Genomic DNA, 21951 nt, shown 5'->3' with positions numbered 1-21951 from the left:
CATTTGTCAGTCTGCAGAGCAGCTTGATTTTGTGTCTGGTCAAAAGACTACTGCAATTATGATGGGATTTCAGAATATATTTCACATGATCACCATAAGATGATGTTGCATGCAAAACCCAGGTCTACATTTAAGTCAAAGTTTTACACAGAAGTCAAAGGATAAATCATGTCCAGTTTATGACTGACATTACTGATTGTTGAAATATTGTGCAAACCATTATGTCTATACTACAGTCGGAAGATATGTGACACACAAGATTCACATCCACTTCTTTAATGTCAAGGTTGCACTTGGAAGACAAAGGTCAGCTTTCCTCTTTGGCTAAAATAGGACTATCTTATCTCTGATGAATTGTCGTAACATTGGCATATGTCTTCACCAGGGTAACAGGACGAAGGGGATTATAGTGTTAACACTGACTGTGTGTACACACTGTGTTCAGCTTGTTAATTTTACAATGACTTGATGGTTTGTTGAAAAACGTAGCATAATTAGTAGCTTCCTTTTATGGTGCTAGACATAAGTGGGACTGGTATTGTGAATTGGACATGATTTAACATTTCTTTCTCTGCTAAATTTATAAATATCATGCTAAGTTTTATGACAAACATTACAAGGTTATTATGGCAGAGATGCAGGCAAACATATGGACAATATTCTCAGTATATTATGCTATTTGCCAACATTATTTGGAAAATATGGTAACAATAATCCTGTATCCTGTACTACATTGAAAAAAAACTACAATTTCTAAATCTTTATAGCTATTTTATCCAAAGTTAAATCCTCTCCGGCATTTGACATTTAAACTATCACCGGTGTTAAACATTTAATATAAGAACCTGGTTTATGGACTCATTAGCAATTAACATGATTCTGTATATAGTTTAGATATCCACTTTTCCTCACCAATGTTTAGAATTTCTAAAATCCACACTTACTAATTATGTTACCATTAAGCCAACACCTTAAAAGACGCACCAAACCTTAAGCAGTTATTCAATGAATCTTAATATGATAATAAATGACATGGACAGAACTTCAAGTCACATCTTCCAGTTCAACAGCAATTTTTTTTTTACAGATCAGTGGTGGTTCTTGTGTGCTTGAAATAATGTACTGAATGATGTAAAACTTCAGATTTTCCATCATTAACTCAGATAAAAGGCGATGCAAGACCAAGTTGAGAAGGCTAAACTACTTACTAGCTCTTTTTAAAAGTCACTATAAGACCATTACATTACATGGACACAGACATACATGTACTGTATGTAAAACAATTGTATGAAAAGAAAAAAAAATCTCTTTAGATTTTAAATAGTTTAATGTTTTGTCATGGTATGAGTATATATATGAAAGTTATGTAAATATAAACATTTTCTTCCACCTTTAACAACAATAATCTTAAAATGCAAATTCCTACAGGCTTGGTCAACATACAGACATCAATTAAGATAAACATACACTAAATCAGTCAAACGTTTGAGAAGTTCTAAACTACAAAATTTTGTTCTAAGAATAAGGCAGAAAAGGTAGAAACAAAATAGGAAACAATTCTAGAAAGAAACACAAGAAACATGATTTTTTGTGTAACCAGTATAAAAGAACGAAAGACTATGAACTATTCTGAAAAAATAAACAATAACAGATAAAACAAGAGCTCTCAAAGGAGACAGCATGCTTGACTTATAATTTACTTAATGCAGTAAAGAAAAAATAAAGAAAATAACAAACAAAAAAGAACTAAAAAAAAAACATTAGAAAAAACAATTATAAATATAAAAAGAGCTGTCCATAAGACATCAAGTTTGACTATTCTCAGTGCTTGACTGTAAGGAAAGGGGCATAACTCTTTGTAAAAAGGTAAGTTATAGTCCTATCAGACCCCTCAGCAGTTTTGGAGAAACAAAATTAACAAATATTTTATGAGTACAAGAGCTCTCCCTAATCTTTGATTAGTTGAACTAATAAATATATTTCTTTATAAAAGTCAAGGAAAAACTCAAATGTCATTGTTTCCATGCTACATAAAATGCATGTCAATGAAAATGAAAATAAAATATCTATAGAAATTCTGTTGTCATTAAAAAGTCATCAATCTAAAGTTTGAAGAATATCCCTTTAGTATTTATTACTACTGAGGAGTAAAGATAGTTGATCCTTGAAGAAGACTCACACCCTAATTACATATTCATTAAAAAATCCATGTACAGGAAAATGCTAGATAACAAATATAGATGACTCCTTGATTTCAATTAACAGTTTTAAAATTAACAGTTTTAATATACATGTATGTATCATAATTACAACATGCATAAACTAAGATTTATTGTTAAACAATACATAGGATATTACAATATTAAGGAATGGTATCTATTTAAACTGGCATCTATATCCGAATATGGCAGTATCATAATCAAACAAACTAACATTTAAAATGACATGAAAACATATACCCCATTTAATCATCAATTTTCCTCCTTTGCCCTTACTTTTTACTGTATATTTGTATGGACTTGGGTGTTGCCTCCCTTCTACTATGTTACTCTTACAGTCTTTTGTAATTCAGAATAGTATGGCCGTACACAAACAACTTTTATTTTGTAAAATTATGTAATTGAACTATATGTTGTTATGTATGGATGATACTTTCATAAAGATTATTATACAATAATAAGAAATGTGACAGTACTGATGATTTAACATTTGATAATGTTCATTCAGTGTATCTATTGTTCATAAAGTTATAAGTCAATACTACTACAGGTACTGAAATAATGGAATATATATATTTTTTTTTCATGAAAAATTAAACAAGAGGGCCATGATGGCCCTGAGGTCGCTCACCTGTATATAGCCCCCTCCCCCCCCCACTGGGCAAATTTTTACCCAAGGGCTTTTATTTGTTTATTTGAACAGACTTGGTAGACACCCATAAGAAGATGTTTCATGCTAAACATCTAAGTTCTAGCTCATTCGGTTTTTTAAAAGAAGTTTTTTAAGCTTTTACTATACACATATAGTTAAAAACAATGACACCCCTGGGGCAGGGCCAGTTTTGACCCCCGGGCTTTTATTTGAACAAACTTTGTAGATATTTACTAAAAGATGTTTCATGCTTAATATCTAAACTCTAGCTACTTGGCTTTTTTCAAAGAAGATTTTTAAGTTTTTGCTATACACAAAAAAGGAAAATCAATGACCCCCGGGGCAGGGCCAAGTTTGACCCCGGGGCTTTTATTTGAACAAACTTTTTAGACACTGATTAGAAGATGTTTCATGCTTAATATCTAAACTCTAGCTATATGGGTTTTTTCAAAGAAGATTTTTAAGTTTTTGCCATACACATATAAGGAAAATCAATGACCCCCGGGGCGGGGCCAATTTTGACCCCAGGGTTTTTATTTGAACAAATTTGGTAGACACCCATTAGAACATGTTTCATGCCAAATATCTTAGCTCTAGCTCTTTGGGTTCTTTAAAAGAAGATTTTTTAAGTTTTTACTATATGCATATAGGGAAAATCAATGACCCCCTGGGGCGGGGCCAATTTTGACCCCAGGGTTTTTATTTAAACAAACTTCGTAGACACTCACTAGAAGATGTTTCATGCCAAATATCTTAGCTCTAGCTCTTTGGGTTCTTTACAAGATGATTTTTTAAGTTTTTACTATATGCATATAGGGAAAATCTATGACCCCCCTGGGGCGGGGCCAATTTTGACCCCAGGGCTTTTATTTGAACAAACTTGGTAGACACCCATTAGAACATGTTTCATGCCAAATATCTTAGCTCTAGCTCTTTGGGTTCTTTAAAAGTAGATTTTTTAAGTTTTTACTATATGCATATAGGGAAAATCAATGACCCCCTGGGGCGGGGCCAATTTTGACCCCAGGGCTTTTATTTGAACAAACTTGGTAGACACTCACTAGAAGATGTTTCATGCCAAATATCTAAGCTCTAGCTCTTAGGGTTGTTTAAAAGAAGATAATTAAAGATTTTTCTTTCGGTTGCCATGGCAACCAGAGTTCTGCATGGAATTAAATTCTTTGAACAATTTTTAAAGGTGACCATCAAAGGAACATTCCTGTGAAGTTTGGATGAAATTGGCTCAGTGGTTTATGAGGAGATGTCATTTATAGCAAAAGTTTACGGACGGACGGACGCCGGACGGACGCCGGACGAAAAGCGATCACAAAAGCTCACCCTGTCACTTTGTGACAGGTGAGCTAAAAAAAAAGAAGTTTGCAAACAAGTAAAATGACTTGATATAGTAACCCTCTACAGAAACACGACCATGCAATATCAGCTATTGTAAGGACTATCAATAACTGATTTTGATAAAAATTCTTAGTTAAAAAGGGGCATAACTCCAAAAATACAGCTTTCTCCAAAAATAGGCTTTTAGAATTATGTCTAACAATTGCACCTTGTTGTTCAAGTTTCCTGTTGATGGCTTTTAAATTAAAACTTTTACGCAATGATGCAGGCAACAACAACAAGTGATCATAATAGGCTGACTTTTCCCACTTAACAGACTAGCTTATAAACAAACCATATTGTCCAGAGCATGTGGGAGCTTGAAATACAGAACTATAGCAGGGAAATAACTACTACAGAAGTGACAGACAAGGAGGGATCTATTTAAATACTAAAAATGTCAGAATAAATAACAAATGAAAGAATAAACATATAATTAACAATATATCTAAATTACCTATATATTCTAATAATATCAAACAAAGAAAACAACAAAAGGAAAAGAAACAAACAAAAACAAATAAAGAAATAATTAAAAAAAATTATACAAAAAAGTAATAAAACAAAAAAATAGTCAGTATATCATATTAACAAGGAAATAAGTAAAACTACTTAACACAAGAAAGTAAATGATCACTTTAACCCTCTGGGATAAATTTTGAAGTTGAAATTGATAACACCTTTACCCACTGAACTGGTGTAATGGTACTGTCCTGCTAGTAATTTGTAACTGTCAGTAATAAATTAAAGTGAAGGATTTCATTTTTCAATTTTACAACAGCATCACAGGGCTTCCACAATATTGGCATAGCAAAGTCATTGTTGGCACAAGTCATGCAATCAGAAACAGAAACATATTAAATATGAAACATAGATGTTACACTAATATTCAGTTACTCCAATTTCTGTAATGTTATTTATGTTTAACTAACTATCCAGTGACTTTACAGTCAATCTAACAGATAGAATTTCTAAACTTCACACACTAAAAATGAGAACAATAATAATACCTGTTAACAAAATTTATTACCCCTCACTTTTTTCGTAATGTTAATTTCCCATAGGCCTCTGGGAGTTATTCTTACTGTTAATGCAAGTGTACCACGTGACTAAGAATTTTGTGCTGTTACATAGGTAACATTATTTTTTAACAGTATAAAATCTGGTCACGTGGTCTATTTTCTAAATAAAATGGCTGCCATTTTTCTCTCGATTCATTCTTATTTTCGACGATAGGGCATCGCCGAAGTAACTATTACTCTCACAAAATTTAGTTCTTTGCACCCTAGAGTTCCTTTCGCGTATAAAATATCTTTTTGTTGAATAGTCAAAAGGAAACATCCGTTTTCAACGGAAGTAATTGTAATGTGAATAATTTTGTGTCAAACTGAAACATGCAGAGGATTAAAGCATGCAACAAAGGATTATTTAACAATTTTAACCAGTGAAACATTACAGATAGAGTTGGTAGACAGACATCTATAGGATATCATCGTTATTTTGTTAAATTTAATGCACTTTGTCAAAAACGATGCTAAGAATATTCGGATACAGAAGGATCAGATTTCACAGATCATAGCCTTATAAATGGGTAAGTGTTTTGTTTTCTAAATAAAACACAGCTTATTTTATGTTTATGACTGGTAGATATCATCACTTGCCTAAAGAATAAAAGAAAAACAGCTTCTCAAGTAGGCCTACAGTACACTTAAAACATGCAAGGTAAGGACAGTTTTGTTATTGCCTCTCTTGATTTATTTTTGTTACAGTTAGATTTAGTTGACAAATTCAGATCATCACAGTATTTGTTCGGGGTAATAAAATAAATAACACATGGGTTTGTGGGTAACAGTAAAAATATCATCCCTCGTATAAATACTGTTACCCTCGGCTACGCCTCGGGTAACAGTATTTTCCTCGGGATGATATTTTTACTGTTACCCACAAACCCATGTGTTATTTATATAATATCTAAAATAAATTTTGCAGCAGTATGTGTTGCAAATGAAACATTAAATTCCTCAATAATAGTATCAATATGACAAAAAATTCAATTATCTATTCCAATTCACCTTATTAAATCTTATCAAGGGAAGTTAAAAAGAACAGTGTTCATTGAGAGTTACAAAGTTCTGTTTCTTTGTAAAATTGTAAGTTCAATTTAGTTGTAATTGAACTAATTCTGAATAGTCATGTTTTTTTTACAGATTAGAACCCCAGATGTTTTTATGTGAGATTTGGTGTAAACACAAATCAACATGCCATCTCATGTTTCTGTTTTGCACATCAAGTTATTTTATGAGATTCATTCATAACAGATTGATATTATGTCAGTTAAGTCATTATTGTAAACCTGCAAAAATCCGCAGGCACTGACTGGGATTTGAATCCCAGACCTCTCAATTACAAGAGAGAGACTCAACCATGTCACTAAAGGGTTATCCCAAAAGCAAGGCTGCTGGCAATGGCCTATACATGTTATCACTACAACAATATTTTCTATAAATGAATGTAACATTTACATGATATATTACCAGTAATAAATTGTATATACCAGGTACGAAGCTTTGAATGTTTGTTTTTATTACAGCATATTAAAACAATGCAGGAATTTTATAAAAAAAACTTACACAACAGTAAGTATTTAAAACATTATAGTTCAGTTTATATCACTACAAATTGCACACACGCACTTTGTTAAGCAACAATCTTCTTAAACTTTTGTAACATGAAAACATGTTTAATAACATACAAATATAAACTCTAAAGTTATATAACAATAAATAAATGGAATTCTTTAAAAGAGGCGGTACTCAAAATCATTTCGACCTAAAAAATTCTAACATTAAACAATTCTTTCTTCATATGGTTTTGCTGCGGTTTATCTATTTTTGTTATTTTATGAAAGTATTCGAGATTTTTTTACATTTTCTTTTATTTTTGGTTGAGTTTTAAGTAACACACTACATGTCATATGGGGACTTTCTAACTTTTTTGGTGAGGAGACACTCAAATACCTATCCATACACTATTTCAAGTTGGAGCAAAGAAGGTTTCAGAAAAATACAATTTCATTTAAAAAAAAAAAAGGTAAAAATTATTATTATATGCAGTCCTTTTAAATTTGAACAGTTCAAAGTAAAGTCAAAGATTTCAAAATCAAAATGTACAAATATAGCAGCCTGCATCTTGGTCAAACCACAAGGAGAGTTTGGCTGAATATGTTTTATACATGTGCCTTAGGCCAATCCTAATAACCTGAATCTCTTAACTTGTAAGGTAAAGGACAATCATGAAATTTGAAATGATTTAGAGTACATGACCTTGGAATGGTTGATTTGTAAAGTAACAATAAATAGGATTTCTTTACTTTTCACACATTGCAATATCAGAATACAATCTAAATAAATTCTTACATATAAATACATGCCATTTTAAAATGCAGTATAACAAATATATCTAGACAAAATTTTCTTGCAACAGTTTTAAACATATTTTGGTCACATCTGTAAACTATGAACACATTCATCAGATCAACAACAGTTTCAGATTCAAACTGGTTTCAATAATGGAACAAACAAACAATTCAAAAATGTCAAAATAAAAATATGGAATGTTTACATGGCAATCTGACTAAAGTCTAAGCATCTTATACATTTGTATTTTAACATGAAAGCGTAGAATTATTTTGAAGCTCATTTAAATCAGATCAATTTTTATGACAATGATAAAAAGAATCAAGCTGACATGAAAACTTTCATAGTCGGTTATCACGAAAATCTTTTATACAGTTTATTATACTTTCATTTGCTAGTACTGAATACATCAGTAACTTTCCAATTCTGCTAAAAACAATGAAGACCTATGGAACCTTTCTCATCAAAATAGAAAAACGAAGAATTTTTAGTTCAAATATGTATACTGGACTTTCTATAAAACAATGAAAATTGTATTATTGCACAAAATCAACAATGGTATGAAAGAACTCTTAAATGGATAATGATGAAGAACTTACTTCAAAGCGTAAAAGAACCCTTGCTAAATTGACCATTGCCCAAAGAGACCTCTAAATCATCACACCTCCAAATTCATACTCTTTATACTCATTGTAAGGAAAATTTGGGAAATGTTTCATATAGTGAAATCATTGGCAAGTATACCACTTGAATAAGCAAGAATCTTTAATCTTCCCCAAAAATGTACCTTAAGATGAGTCAAAATATAATAAAATAGCCATAACTTGGTTAAGGGATGAGTAAAAAAAAATGACACTCCCCGCACAAAACAACAACAAAAACATATATAAATTGAGTTATAATCTTGCATAAAACAAGCAAATAATTGCAATAATTGTAATATTTAATGTGATTATTTCTTAATAAGTTTTTTTGGTTTTTCATATCTTTTTCTCTTATCTTCTCCTATTTCATGAGAACAGCCTATCACCTTATTAAGAATTGCATGAATAGACCACACACAACTATTGACTGATGTATGTGATTTTGACCTTTATAAACTACAGTTGCCTGTGTAGTTTATTAAACTTTAACCCTTTTAAATCCCTAAAAATATAACAATAGTGTTTTTTTTATTTAATACACGCATCATTTTGGTTAATTTCATCACATGCATTGAAAAGAAACAAAACAGTCCACAAAGTTAACTGGCAAGAATAAACTTTTCCTTCTTCTGAAGACATTTATCAACCAGAATTGACAAAGTATTTCTTAAACATTTACTTTTCTTAATAACTAGAGTCATCATTATATATATATTAATGCATTTTTATAGGATTTAAAGAAATAACTGCTGCACTATCAAATATCTTAACCATGTAAAAAAAAAAAAAACATTTGCAGAAAATATATATGGAAGATATTAACAAACACATGTGTACATGTATTAACCCTTGAGTAATATAAATGCATGATAATTTACATAAACAATTGAGGTCATTGAGGTCATACCTCTTGTAAACAATGATATATATATGAGATAAAGCTTTCATTTCTTAAAGAAATAGGCTGATAAAATATACAGGACATTATAGTTTATGCATAACAAAAAAACAAATCTGATTAAACATACTTAAATATTTGTATAATATAACAGCATGTAAAGTTTTGGATTTATTAAATCATGTTCACTATCAATTCTTCATACAAGAGCACCTGCCACCCCAATTCCTGGACTAGTCCTTCACATATAAGTGTTACATAGTTACAGATAATTGTAATAAAATATTCCATAATTGCTGAGTGTCCCTTTCTACACTTATTACTATTATACATATAAACCTAGAAGTCATTGGACTGCACATTTATGAGGGATCCACGTGGCAGACGGACAACATCCGCATCTCTCATGGAAAGGTCGTGGTGGAATGAGGTCAAGGTCTTCATCATCAGGATCTAGGTCAAGGTTATAACCATCTTTAATTAGCTGTTCTGTAATCTCACGTTGAGCTGCTTTGGAAAGACTTGGTATAGCAAACTCATCCTCCTCACTAGATAACATATATACATGTATATTAGCTATGTTAAGGTTGTTCAGAAAACGCTTACAGATTCATGCTATTTTTTATGAAAAATCAAAATTTATTGTTATATTAAATGAAAATTTCTGTCACAGGCAGTGATTTAAACTTGTCTGAGGCATATTTTATATGCTGTATCTAAGAAAGAACATGTATCTAAATCTAAAGGAATAACCCGTATTTTATTTATGACAAGGTAGAATCATGAAATTGATAAAATTTCATAAATTTTCTAAAAAATACTGTTCTTGAGTCTGCTAATTAATGATTTCTTACACACAAATCATTCCTCATCTAGGGTCATGCACCCTTTACTTGTTATATAGGACCTATTCTGCTTCAAACTGCCCATTATCAGTTCCAGTGATAACAAGATAATCATGTATTTACATGTATGACAGATGTTTGAACTTAGATGAATGCTACCTTGCATGAGAAATGTTTCTCCTCACTGCACTCATCTTCAATTACTAAGCTGTTATACACAAAACTACCCACATAAACATTTCTTTTTGTTATCAAAATAGATTAACTCCCTTGGAAATGGACAGAAATGCTGAAGACTAATCCATGATATCATACCAGAGCTATCACTTAGGTGAATATATCACACCTTGACAGGTAATACCTTGACAGGGTAATACAAATATATGGAATTCACACTTATAGTGTTCATTTGTAATGCCTACTAAAGAGTTATCATCTGGAAATTAAACCAAACCTACCAAATTTCTGATGGACTGAAAAGCTCACTTCTATATACAATTGTCATGTACCTCCTTAACTTTGTTTTACTGAGATATAATCAAAAAAAGAATCAGTCAGTGCATGATTTCTTTAGTGAAATATTAAATCATTATAATTACCTGTCATCAGATACTATGGCAACTAGAGGTTGTTCATCTTGAGGGACTATAGGTGCACCATGTTTACTTGGTATGTTTAATCTGTAATTCAATAAATTTATTAAAATCTAAATTCTCATTTAAACAAAGTGTATTGAATCTTTTCCTCTATTAAGACTGAAATTACCTATTTAAGATTTACTACTAGTTGACTTAACTTAGCATAATTATGGCATGTAAATTTTGTCAAATATACAGAAATATTTTTTTCTACGCTAGGAATGAAATAGAGTTTGTAAATATTGGATGAAAATAGTAAATACACCAATAAACAGTTTCCAACTAGCAGATGACAGGCTATTCTTATGAGTAGTATTTCGAGTAAAGATAACTGGATGCGTATCTCACTGTATAAATCAAATGTAAAATGGTCTGACATATGGTAGGTTTAACAGTTAATTTAAATACTTTGGTGTCAAAAGATGTGTTGAAGTACAATGTATATACTGTAACGAAGCTAAGATCCAAAGCTTCCCATTGGTGCAATAAATTTTAAATTCGGACATTAAATCACAACAAACTAGCAGTTTAAAAACAGCTTAATTTGTATTGTTTTAGCATAAGAGATATCGATTTTACTAGAAGGTAAGGGAAACAACTTTTTTTTTTTTCACTTGATATATCTCGGTTATTTATATAGTTCATAAAGAAAGTGTTTATGGGTGTATTCCATTTAAAATGATTTAATGAATATGCCACACTATGACAAATTCTGCAAAACAATAAAAATACCTTGAAATATAACAGTATGACTGAAATGTTTCTGATCATATCATATGCAAGAAGAAGTAATCTTTACAATGTAGGAGAAATAAATTTATTTACCTTGCTCTTGGAATCAAATAAGATCTTTTAGGCTGTTCATGTATAACCTCTTTGCGTTTTGTTTTCTCTCGCTGTTTTTCTACAAATGTAAAATGTTAAAAAAATGTAATATGAATTTAAACATTGGTCATCATTGAAGAAGTGCTCATGCCTTCAGATTAATGCTAATTTTTATGAAAATGTATTTTTAAATCAAATATTGTGAAGTGAACAAAGAATGTGATTTACACATTGCAAACAACACTATAAACTTGTACAAGCAACAAAAATGATCAAACGGTCCAAATATGCAAAAATAGCTCTTACTGTGTTAGAAATATGGTCATAAATACAGCAAAATCAGTATTAATCGCAAATAACAAATAGTAAATTATTACTGGAATCTTAAATCTTTTCACCTTTGTTATACTCAAGTTTGATTTTCATGAAAAATTTTGGCTTAAACAATATTCAAAGACCATTATTGTTTTATATTAACAAAGTTTAAAGGACAAACTATCCAAAGACTATTTCAAAAGGCAATGACTATAAAATAATACCAAAAGGCATTAATTAACTCTACATGTATATACGATATAAAAGGGTCATAACTCTACCAAAAATGTTTATACTGAAATCTGGACATCAGTGGAGCCCCTTGTAAAGACACAAAAAAGACATTTGTTCATGAACATACCAATCTTTTTTTGCAACTCAGAAGATCTTCTTATATTTTTTGCTGTACTGGATGTTGTAGCTAATTTGGTTTCTGTCCCTGATTTAATTTCTGTCAAAGTTTCATCTTCATTATCGTCAAGCTGAAATCAGTTCATATATTTTACTTAACAGAATAATTATGACAAATGATATTATAAAGACTTGCTCCCATAATTAATATTTTGTAACAAAAGTTAATACACATAATATTCAGTACATTGAATGTGGTTTGTGATATATTAATAAAATACCAATTCCATAAAAAATGCCCAGGGCCCCCAGTGTCGCGAAGATCGCGAATTATGATGTTATTTTTGTTTTATTGTGATATTACTCCGGAGATTATGCTATTGTTAAAGTTGCGCTGGTAAATTAAAGTTTCTTAATTACTCCGGAATTTATTAACTTATACTCCTACTTATATAAGCAGATTTTTTCACGTGATTTTATTTTGTCACGATTTTCTTACATTTTATATATGTCACATGTTATTTGGCGGGAATCAATTTTACTATAAAAGATGTTACAAATTAACATTGAAAAAGAGTTCTGATAAAAGTCGTTCAGTGATACATGATTTTCTTTTCTGGATGTTAACTAAAATTTGGATTTATTGTGAAAGTGATATACTTAGAATTGAATTACTTTAAAAATGTCTTAATTCTGTATTATGTGCTGATATTTGGAATTATTTAATATTCATCATCATTTGGACTTGTTCAATCCTTTAAACCAAACTCTCATAAAAATCTTCAGTGTATGGCAGAGTTTAAGCATACAAAGGAGATCAGGGCAAATAGAAATATTCTCCGCCAAACCCAGTGGTGGGACAAATTTTGACCCCAGGATCATGATTTATTTAACTTTTGTAGAATCCCAAATGCCAATGCTCTTTAATTTTCCGAGAAAAAGTTTTTTAACAAATTTTTTTTAACATTTTTACTTAACAATTCTATATACATGTATGTTTGTTTGTTTGTTTCATTTTAAGCCTTTTCCCAACAGTATTTCAGTCATATAGGCGGTAGTTTCCTAACCATCGTTCCTGGAGAGTTACACCACAGGGCACTCAATCCAATTTGGGGGAAGTGGGTCGGTACCCTCAGCAGGGGGAATTTTAGTGTATGGGGGGAATTTTCCTCTTTTCCTGTGATGATCAAATATCAAATAAACCAGGTACGTATATTAATATATATACCTGAAAAAACTTACATAAATATTTGTTGTTTTTTATTTACATGCATATTATTTTAAAAAAAATCCCAAATAGCAGTGGCGTAGCTGCCTATACGCCAAATACGCACGTGCGTACAATTCATTTTGGGAGGTGAAATATTAGAAAAATTCAATGCATAAAATGGCTTATTGTACGAGTATTTGATTATAACAGGGCCAAGACACTGATTATAGTGTACTAGGTTCTATTTTTACATATAGAATTATTCATTTGGTTTTTATGTGGATAAAGGTAGATCTACCTCTGTTTCGTTTTTAAAGTGATCAACTTTTGCATTAAACTCACAAGTAGCTTGAATATGAGCTCTTTCCGTAAAATATTACGAAATAATACATATGCTTTTTAAAAAGTTGCAATTCTTTTTAATTTAATGAATAAAACAAATAATGCAGACTTTTTGATAATATCGAAATGTAACAGATATCACAAAAAAATGTAAGACAATATGTCGAAGCGAAATTTCTTAAATTTTAGGTAATATAAATGTGACTTAAGTGACTTAAGTTTTATTTGGAGCGGAATAGGGCACGTACTTAATATTAAAACAAATTGATTTGACTGAATTTAAATGTGATTGATATAACAAAATATGTGTGCAAGTTTGACAGTTATATGGTTTAGAGACGTACAAGTTCGATGTGTCGCATCAAGTGAGCGTCTGAAAATCAGTCTGTTGCAAATTGTTTCATCAATGAATTTTGAAAGAATAAGTAATATCAAATACTTTCTTGCAAACACCATTGAAGTGAAATGACTCATTTGTTAAGAATTTGAAAAAAACACCGAAAATACCGGAGTCAAAATTGTAATACCAAAAAAATTACGTTGCTAGACCGTTTACCAAATATTAACTTGTGTGATTTCTTTCCAAAAATATCTGCCAATTTTATCGTGGATGGAACATGATCATATCCTCCCCTTTGGCTGAATATGAAACGCATTTCATAGAGCTGGATTAAATAAATAAAGTATTAAAATTTATTCAATTATGAGCAATTGACACGGTGCTGGTGTCAAAGGCAATGCGAAAGAGCCCTCGCAAATGTAATGGAGCCAACACAACCATTCAAGAAGTGTCGAAATTGTGGAATTATGCCGATTAATATTAATGGATGTACTATTTAAAACAGAATCTCCAAATGCATTGAGATACTAGCAAGGTTCTTCAGTATTCAATAGAAGTGTACTACGTCGCTATATATCTATAAAATATGCTATTTTCAAAAACTTCTTCATGACTAATTAGATGACTTTCAATATCAAATTTCAATGTTATTTTGAATCATTTCCTAGATGTAGAATGTTTTTCAAAAAGAGTGTCTTATATAGATTATTTGATTTGGTTTTTGCTCATTGGGTACGTATTCTTACTATTCTTTCGTTTTGATTTGAACATCAAACTATTAAATCGAGAAGCATTGCTTGGGCGGAATTCCTAGTAATAGTAAAACCCAAAACAATGAGAATGATGTTCTACTTGGCAAAACATTCTCTGACTTTTGAAAAACAAGTTTCCAAATCGGATTATTTACTTTGTTTTTGTCGAGAGCTCCACAACGGAAGTATCGAGGACTTTCATTTAAATAAGATAGAACCACCGTTAAGTATCTCCCTGGGTGTAATATGTCTTTAATAAAATTGCTTTTTTTAGGATTTAAACCACATTTATGTGATATTAAATGCATGTGAAATTGTATAATCATATCATCCTTAAATTACTAAATCCGTGGAGCTTTCGGGGGCTTTGCCCCCTTAAACCCCCACCTACGCGGCCCCCTTGACCTCCTGCGTGTACATTTGTGCGTATATTTAAAATTGCTCTAGCTACGCCCCTGAATAGGTAATACGTAACTGTTCAGAAGTGATTGATAAGATTTGAAGAAAAGTTTTTAACACCTTACACCATCAGACCTTTATGCCGCTTAGCTTTCTTTATGATTCACTCTACCCCCCCCCCCCCTAAAATAAGCATTGAGAAACACATTCATGTATATGTATAGTACACGTAAGTGTTACCCAGGGCCTAGCCACTTTTGACCAAAAGGGTATCATTGATAAAAACTTTTTTTAAAGAATCACAAGGTAATGCTACATGTCAAATATTTAAGCTGAGCGCGTTGCAGTTTCACAAAAGAAAATTTTAATTTATTTTCCTACAGAAGTCCTAAAATCTAAGTGATCCCCAGGGTAGTCCTATAAATATGACGTCGCTTTGAGATATTTTTGCTTCTGGGCAAAGCAACGTCATATCGAAATTGCTCAAAAACCCATAGCATGTTCCGCCAGAAAATCGGGCGGAACGAAAAACAATGAAGACAGCGTGTATTTACATAATTTTTGACCTATTTATGAACAAAACTAAAAAATAAATACCTTTTGTCAAACTAATTAAACTGTCACATCCGAAAAATCATGATTAAATCCTCTAATGTATTTCAATTCCTTTTACAGCCGATAAACAAATGGCGGCCGTAAAGTGCGCGAAATCTGATTGGCTAATTCAAATGCAAGCGTTTAACTGAGTCAGAACAATCTAACAGAATATTTTTTTAACGAAATAATTGCCCATGCACCGTCAGTGTGTTCGAATATATTTTTCTGTTCAAAAATTTGGAATCAATCTGTAAAGCACCTTGCTTAACCAGTATGGCTGATAGACAAAAATAGATTGATGTTTATATTTTATTTTAAATTGATAAGTACATCGTTTGAAAGTTTTTGTGTATGATTGAGCATGAAATTGAAAGAAAATATGATAAGCTTTTGAATAAAGCTTGAAAGGCAAGACAATAGACATTTTTGGAATTTTTTATGATGCTATGCGTTTTTGAGCAATAACTATTAGACGTCAGGCTTGACCGACAAAAACTATAACAAGCCTGTAACATCTAATATATTGGACTATCCCCAGGGTAGATCCAATAATGTCTAGTGCCAGACAAAATATTTTGTTGACATAATTGAGTAAACATCAACGGCAATATCCAGTTATCTGCCCCCCGGGGCAGATAAGTTCATCCAAAAATCATGATCTCGTGGACGCTTGTTTTTTCCTTGAATTTCATTGGTTGGCCTTACTCCCAAGGAAGGGCATTAATTCTTACTAAAAATTTCGCGCTTTTCTGCAAGATTTATTTCCCATAAATTTAAGCATGTCAGTAACATGTGTACATAATTTACATATCTTGAAAGATTCATTCACTATCAAATAAAATCAATACAGTAATGTTTTCATTATCACTGAGGGATATAATTGCCGTTATTTCTTATATTTCTTTATTTTTTTGCCTATATTTTTCATTTTTTATAGAATGTCAAGCTTCTGTGATTGATGGAAATGTTTAAAACGGCGTTAGACAAGGCACTGCATAAAAAATAGTACGAATTAGGTCGAGTACGAAAGTTCTACCTCTATCCGTGACATAAGCGTTGTATTTGGAATAGATTTATTATCGCTATCAATACCACTATCTTCCTTACTGTCCATTTCTAAGATGCAAATGATTCCATATCAAAAGATATGGCACAGGAAAGAAATAATATGTAGAAATAAGTAAAATAATTTTAACCGGATGTATATAATTTCTCTGACGCAGACTGGTTAAATTTTTAACTCAACTGCCCAATAAATGTCCCAAAGAATATTTCCGTTCAAATTATGGGCCTTTTCGGGCATACAATATCGATATAACATGTACGAGATGTACATATCAAAACAGACATAATATATAACCACAAACTTAAACTGGCAGTTGACAATCAGTGATATAACTAAAACTTGATAATGATTCGCTAACTCAATGAACATATATATAGTACGTCTGTGTTACAATTAAAACATTTTAATAACAATAATCACTGCATAAAGGAGGTTATAAAAGCATTTTCAAAATTCTACTCACATAAACTTTTATTAGCCAAGTGATCATCTATATATTCTTCATCTGATGTTGAGCCTAACATGGACATCTCTAAAAAAAAAGTATAAAAATCTGTACATTTAATCATATAGATGAATCATGATTTATTATTTGTATGTTAACATAACAAAGTTCTGGTTAATCTGGATGTAAATTTAAAAATTGAAGGCCCATTTTTCTCTTATTTTTTTTTAACAGTATAAAAATTTTAAAATTTTTGGGTTAAAATCACGGGGGAATAAAATCAGACATAATTTTAACAAGCCGTGATGGGGAAAATTTTAAAACTTTGATTAAAACATTTGCATGGGAAAAAAAAATTTTCCTGAAAAAAAGGAAACAATAAAGGCACATTTAAAATAAATGTCTAAAATATATGTTTTTAAATTCCCCCCATGTCCAAACTGAAAAAAAGCTAAATCAAAGCTTATTTTTGTTTGATTGTATTCCGACTTGTAAAAAAAATTCAACTTAAATTGGGGATTTGGGATAAGGGATAAATACTTGAACTGATTGTAAGATGATCAAAGTCTGAATATGATATGATAGTTTACCTTACAATCAAGGAACAAAAAACCCAGACACGGACAGATTACAAAACGACCTTCATAAACTAGAATCACAGTAGTTTATCACAACCCATATCATATCTACAAGAAATCTGAACTTCCTGTTTCTCCAGTGTCGAACCGAATATCATCTTAACCCCTCATTCTCTAGAATCTTAAGGTATTAGAATAACCCCCAAATCACGTTAATTAAAATCCCAGTCTAATTAATTATCTCCAAAGATAGGCTGGTAACAGCTCCTCGATAGTCCCCTGTGTATGATTTTATTGATTAATATTGCATTCTTTTATTTGTGAAAATTTATTTTTTTGAACTCGGAATTTAACTATTTTAACAGTTTTCCTGACAAAGAACCCCCCAGTTACGATCTGAATTGATTGTTCGAGAATAATATTGATGCCCCAGGAGAGTTTTTTAGTTTGGTAAAACTTTCTTTTAAAGGGGGAAAAGGACAATTTTTCCATCTGCGTAATTAAAATATTACCTGTGATTAAACAAACTACAAAACGTCATTTATAAATACATTTAAGAATAACGACTCAAGAAATAGACTCCCGGGCAACACTTTCCATATTTATTTATTTGAAGTTGCTAAACTTATCACCAGATTTGACGCATTTATAATATCAATTTGTAAGATAACTATTTACTATTTCAAAAGGTGGATAAGATTTACCATAATGCTTGCGTTTTAACGGAAGTTAATTTTTATAGGGTAAGCAAGCATAAATGATTTGCATATATAAAAAATTTTTTTAATAAATGTCTAGAAAAGTGAACTTAAGAAAGATGGAAAAAAACAGGATGAAATACACTTGTGCCAAAATAGTAAAAAGCAAAAAAATAAATTTTAAGTAAAAATAGAACCCTGTACTGCGGTCAATGAGCAGCTAAACGTACAGTAACAACTGAAATAACGAGGAATGCAATCCCTAAAAAGGGCTATTTGTTCCAGCAAATGGCACCGCTTTTCAAATCGTCTCCTTGTACCGGTGCCTCACGCATCCAAGTACCTTCATAAACTAGAATCACAGTAGTTTATCACAACCCATATCATATCTACAAGAAATCTGGACTTCCTTTTTCTCCAGGGTCGAACCGAATATCATCTTAACCCCCTCATTCTCTAGAATCTTAAGGTATTTGAATAACCCCATATCACGTTAATTAAAAACCCCAGTCTAATTATCTCCAAGGATAGGCTGGTAACAGCTCCTCGATAGTCCCCTGTGTATGATTTTATTGATTAATATTGCATTCTTTTATTTGTGAAATTTTATTTTTTTGAACTCGGAATTTAACTATTTTAACAGTTTTCCTGACAAAGAACCCCCCAGTTACGGTCTGAATTGATTGTTCGAGAATAATATTGATGCGCAGGAGAGTATATTAGATGTAGACTTCTTTTAAATGGAAAGGACACTGTCATCTGCGTAATTATATATCTTACACTGTGATTAACAAACTACAAAACGTCATTTATAAATACATTTAAGAATAACGACCCAAGAATAGACTCCCGGGCAACACTTTCCATATTTATTTATTTGAAGTTGCTAAACTTATCACAGATTTGACGCATTGTATAAATTTATCAATTTGTAAGATAACTATTTACTATTTCAAAAGGTGGATAAGATTTACCATAATGCTTGCGTTTTAACGGAAGTAATTTATAGGGTAAGCAAGCATAAATGATTTGCATATATATTTAATAAATGTCTAGAAAAGTGACTTAAGATGGAAAACAGATGAAATACACTTGTGCCAAAATAGTAAAAAGCAAAAAAATAAATTTTAAGTAAAAATAGAACCCTGTACTGCGGTCAATGAGCAGCTAAACGTACAGTAACAACTGAAATAACGAAGAATGCAATCCCTAAAAAGGGCTATTTGTTCCAGCAAATGGCACCGCTTTTCAAATCGTCTCCTTGTACCGGTGCCTCACGCATCCAAGTACCTTTCCTCGTCGATCCTTAGCTTAACAGCTAACTTACACGTTGTAGTGGATCTTCCGATGCCCTGTCGTGGGCGTGTCAAGTGGAAGAGATAAGTTTTGTAATAATAACAATTTTTAGCTACTTTATAAATACTGTACGTATATATATATCCATATTGCGATATATACATATGGTAATAGGACATATTGCACATGCTCAATTACATGTCTATCCAGCATCTAGATTTAACTAGGCATTTGGAGAAAAAATTATTAACATCTTGCAGAATTTATACGGATTTGTGTGATATCATTATTTTGTGAAGTGTATATCATAACTCCACTCTTAAACTGCACATTAATTGACAGAAAGATTTTTGAAGCATGTCTTTCCTTCACTTGTTTATACTTTTCTTTATTTTTGCGACATATTTATCGCTTTTCGCTTATTTATATTTGTACTCTATAACCAGTCAACATTTGTTGTCTGTAGCAACCGTTTCCGCCACAGAAAGCACAGTGAACGTATTTACAAATAGAATACAAAATGCCTCCAAAAGCGTTAGGGAAGGGAAAGCAGGTAAAATACATTAAACAATACTATGATTCACTTTTCTGAACATCGTCATATATCTTATTACTGCATTAAACTAAGTTTCCTAAATTCCATTTTTTGAAAATAAAGATGAAAACGTGAAACACTGTCACGATTGTGAATTACCAACATAATGAAGCGGACAATTTATGAACAAAGATGGAATCAATTGGATAATAAAAGAACATTTATGGTTTTTCTAACGGATGATAACTTATTTGTATTGGATGTCTTATTTTAAAGATTTTCCCCAACTTATCTGACTTTTGCAAATTAATTTAATTGATGCTTTCATCATGTCACAGACGACGCCGTTAGTTCTTCCAAGTAAATACCAAATCAAATTGTGATGGCGTGGCTAAGTGGTCACCGCATCAGACTAGTAGTCTTGAAATTGTCTATCCGCGTGGGTTAAAAACCTTTTTTTTCTTGAGCAAAAATTAAAAAAATTAACTTTAAAATTTGCTTAGTACTGGGGGTTTTGACTCCGGGGAAAAGATTAAATTTAGGGGTTTAAAAAAAAACTTATAAAAGCTTCCAAAAACAATTAAACAAAAATTTAAATTTGTTTTAAAACTAAACTAAATACCAAATAAGTAAGATAGAATTTTAATCTTTTCTTCTTTTATCTTTCTTTAACAATCCATGAAAGCAATCTTGATATTTTTGACACAGAGGCATTTCTACGTCCCCATGTAATGAGGGGTTTTGACATTATTTGGAGATAGAATACCATTAAAATTTATTACATATACAATTTTATCTTTTATTGAAAAACTTGGGTAGTGGTAGGATGCACTTTACCGGTAAGATCTCATTGCACATACAGTCTAAAATGGAATTATATGGCAGCTTTTTTTTTGTATCAAGTAGGGGAAATGATGCAGATTATAAAGTAATAAAATGACAAAAAATAATAATAATGCTAACATTAAGCAGGCTAGGATTTTCACTTCTATCTTTACATCTGTAAAGTGCATTTGTCCCCAAAACTTCTTGCATTGAATTTGTAATGAACTGATTCAAAATAAGTTTTTTTTTATACTTCAGTTAACAGATTGTGGGTTGATCAATTGTTGTTGACTTCATTTAAAATAATGCCATTCAATTGGCTAGAATTTCCTATGATAAACATGTAGAGCAAAACAAAAAAAGAAAAACAAAGTAACAACATTCTGGACAGTTAAAATCTTTTTTTATTTCATAAAGTTATACTGTAGTAGAATCTGTTTTTAAGGAAAATCATATCCCTGCAGATTCTGAATAGGTGCCAGCTTGTCTTTCTCACCTTGAATACATTTAACCATTTATATTGATGGATAGTTGACATCTGTAGTTGTCTACAGGGCTGAAAAAGATACCTAGAAATTCAAGAATTTAAAAGATAAGATGTTTGATTTATGTTAATATCAAACTGATTTTTGTTCTCTGATGATTTGAAATTTTGTAAAAAAAGGTAAGAACC

At 31.2% G+C, this 21951-nt stretch overlaps 1 protein-coding gene across 1 annotated transcript; it reads right to left on the bottom strand.

Moving 5' to 3' along the window:
- Positions 1–6236: 6236 nt before the first annotated feature.
- On the bottom strand, positions 6237–17077 carry LOC132720925 (protein FAM219A-like). Its single transcript, XM_060705171.1, has 5 exons — positions 16872–17077; positions 12206–12326; positions 11530–11608; positions 10666–10746; positions 6237–9769 (listed from the first exon to the last, which is right to left on the bottom strand). The coding sequence occupies exons 1-5, from the start codon at positions 16947–16949 to the stop codon at positions 9568–9570; spliced, it is 561 nt and encodes a 186-aa protein (XP_060561154.1). The 5' UTR covers positions 16950–17077; the 3' UTR covers positions 6237–9567.
- Positions 17078–21951: the final 4874 nt, after the last annotated feature.

This window comes from Ruditapes philippinarum, unplaced genomic scaffold, assembly GCF_026571515.1.
Source record: "Ruditapes philippinarum isolate M1 unplaced genomic scaffold, ASM2657151v2 ctg2863_1_1_1_1, whole genome shotgun sequence".
Lineage (NCBI taxonomy): Eukaryota > Metazoa > Mollusca > Bivalvia > Venerida > Veneridae > Ruditapes > Ruditapes philippinarum.
This window is presented reverse-complemented; position numbering and strand designations above follow the sequence as displayed.

What these genes read in the sequence shown, in the direction of transcription:
- LOC132720925 (XM_060705171.1), bottom strand. Translation starts at nt 16,949, where the DNA reads ATGGACAGTAAGGAAGATAGTGGTATTGATAGCGATAATAAATCTATT. An exon ending in TGAGTTGCAAAAAAAGATTG is followed by an intron (nt 11,609 to 12,205) that starts GTATGTTCATGA and finishes TTACATTTGTAG; the next exon opens with AAAAACAGCGAGAGAAAACA. An exon ending in GCCATAGTATCTGATGACAG is followed by an intron (nt 9,770 to 10,665) that starts GTAATTATAATG and finishes TATGTTATCTAG; the next exon opens with TGAGGAGGATGAGTTTGCTA.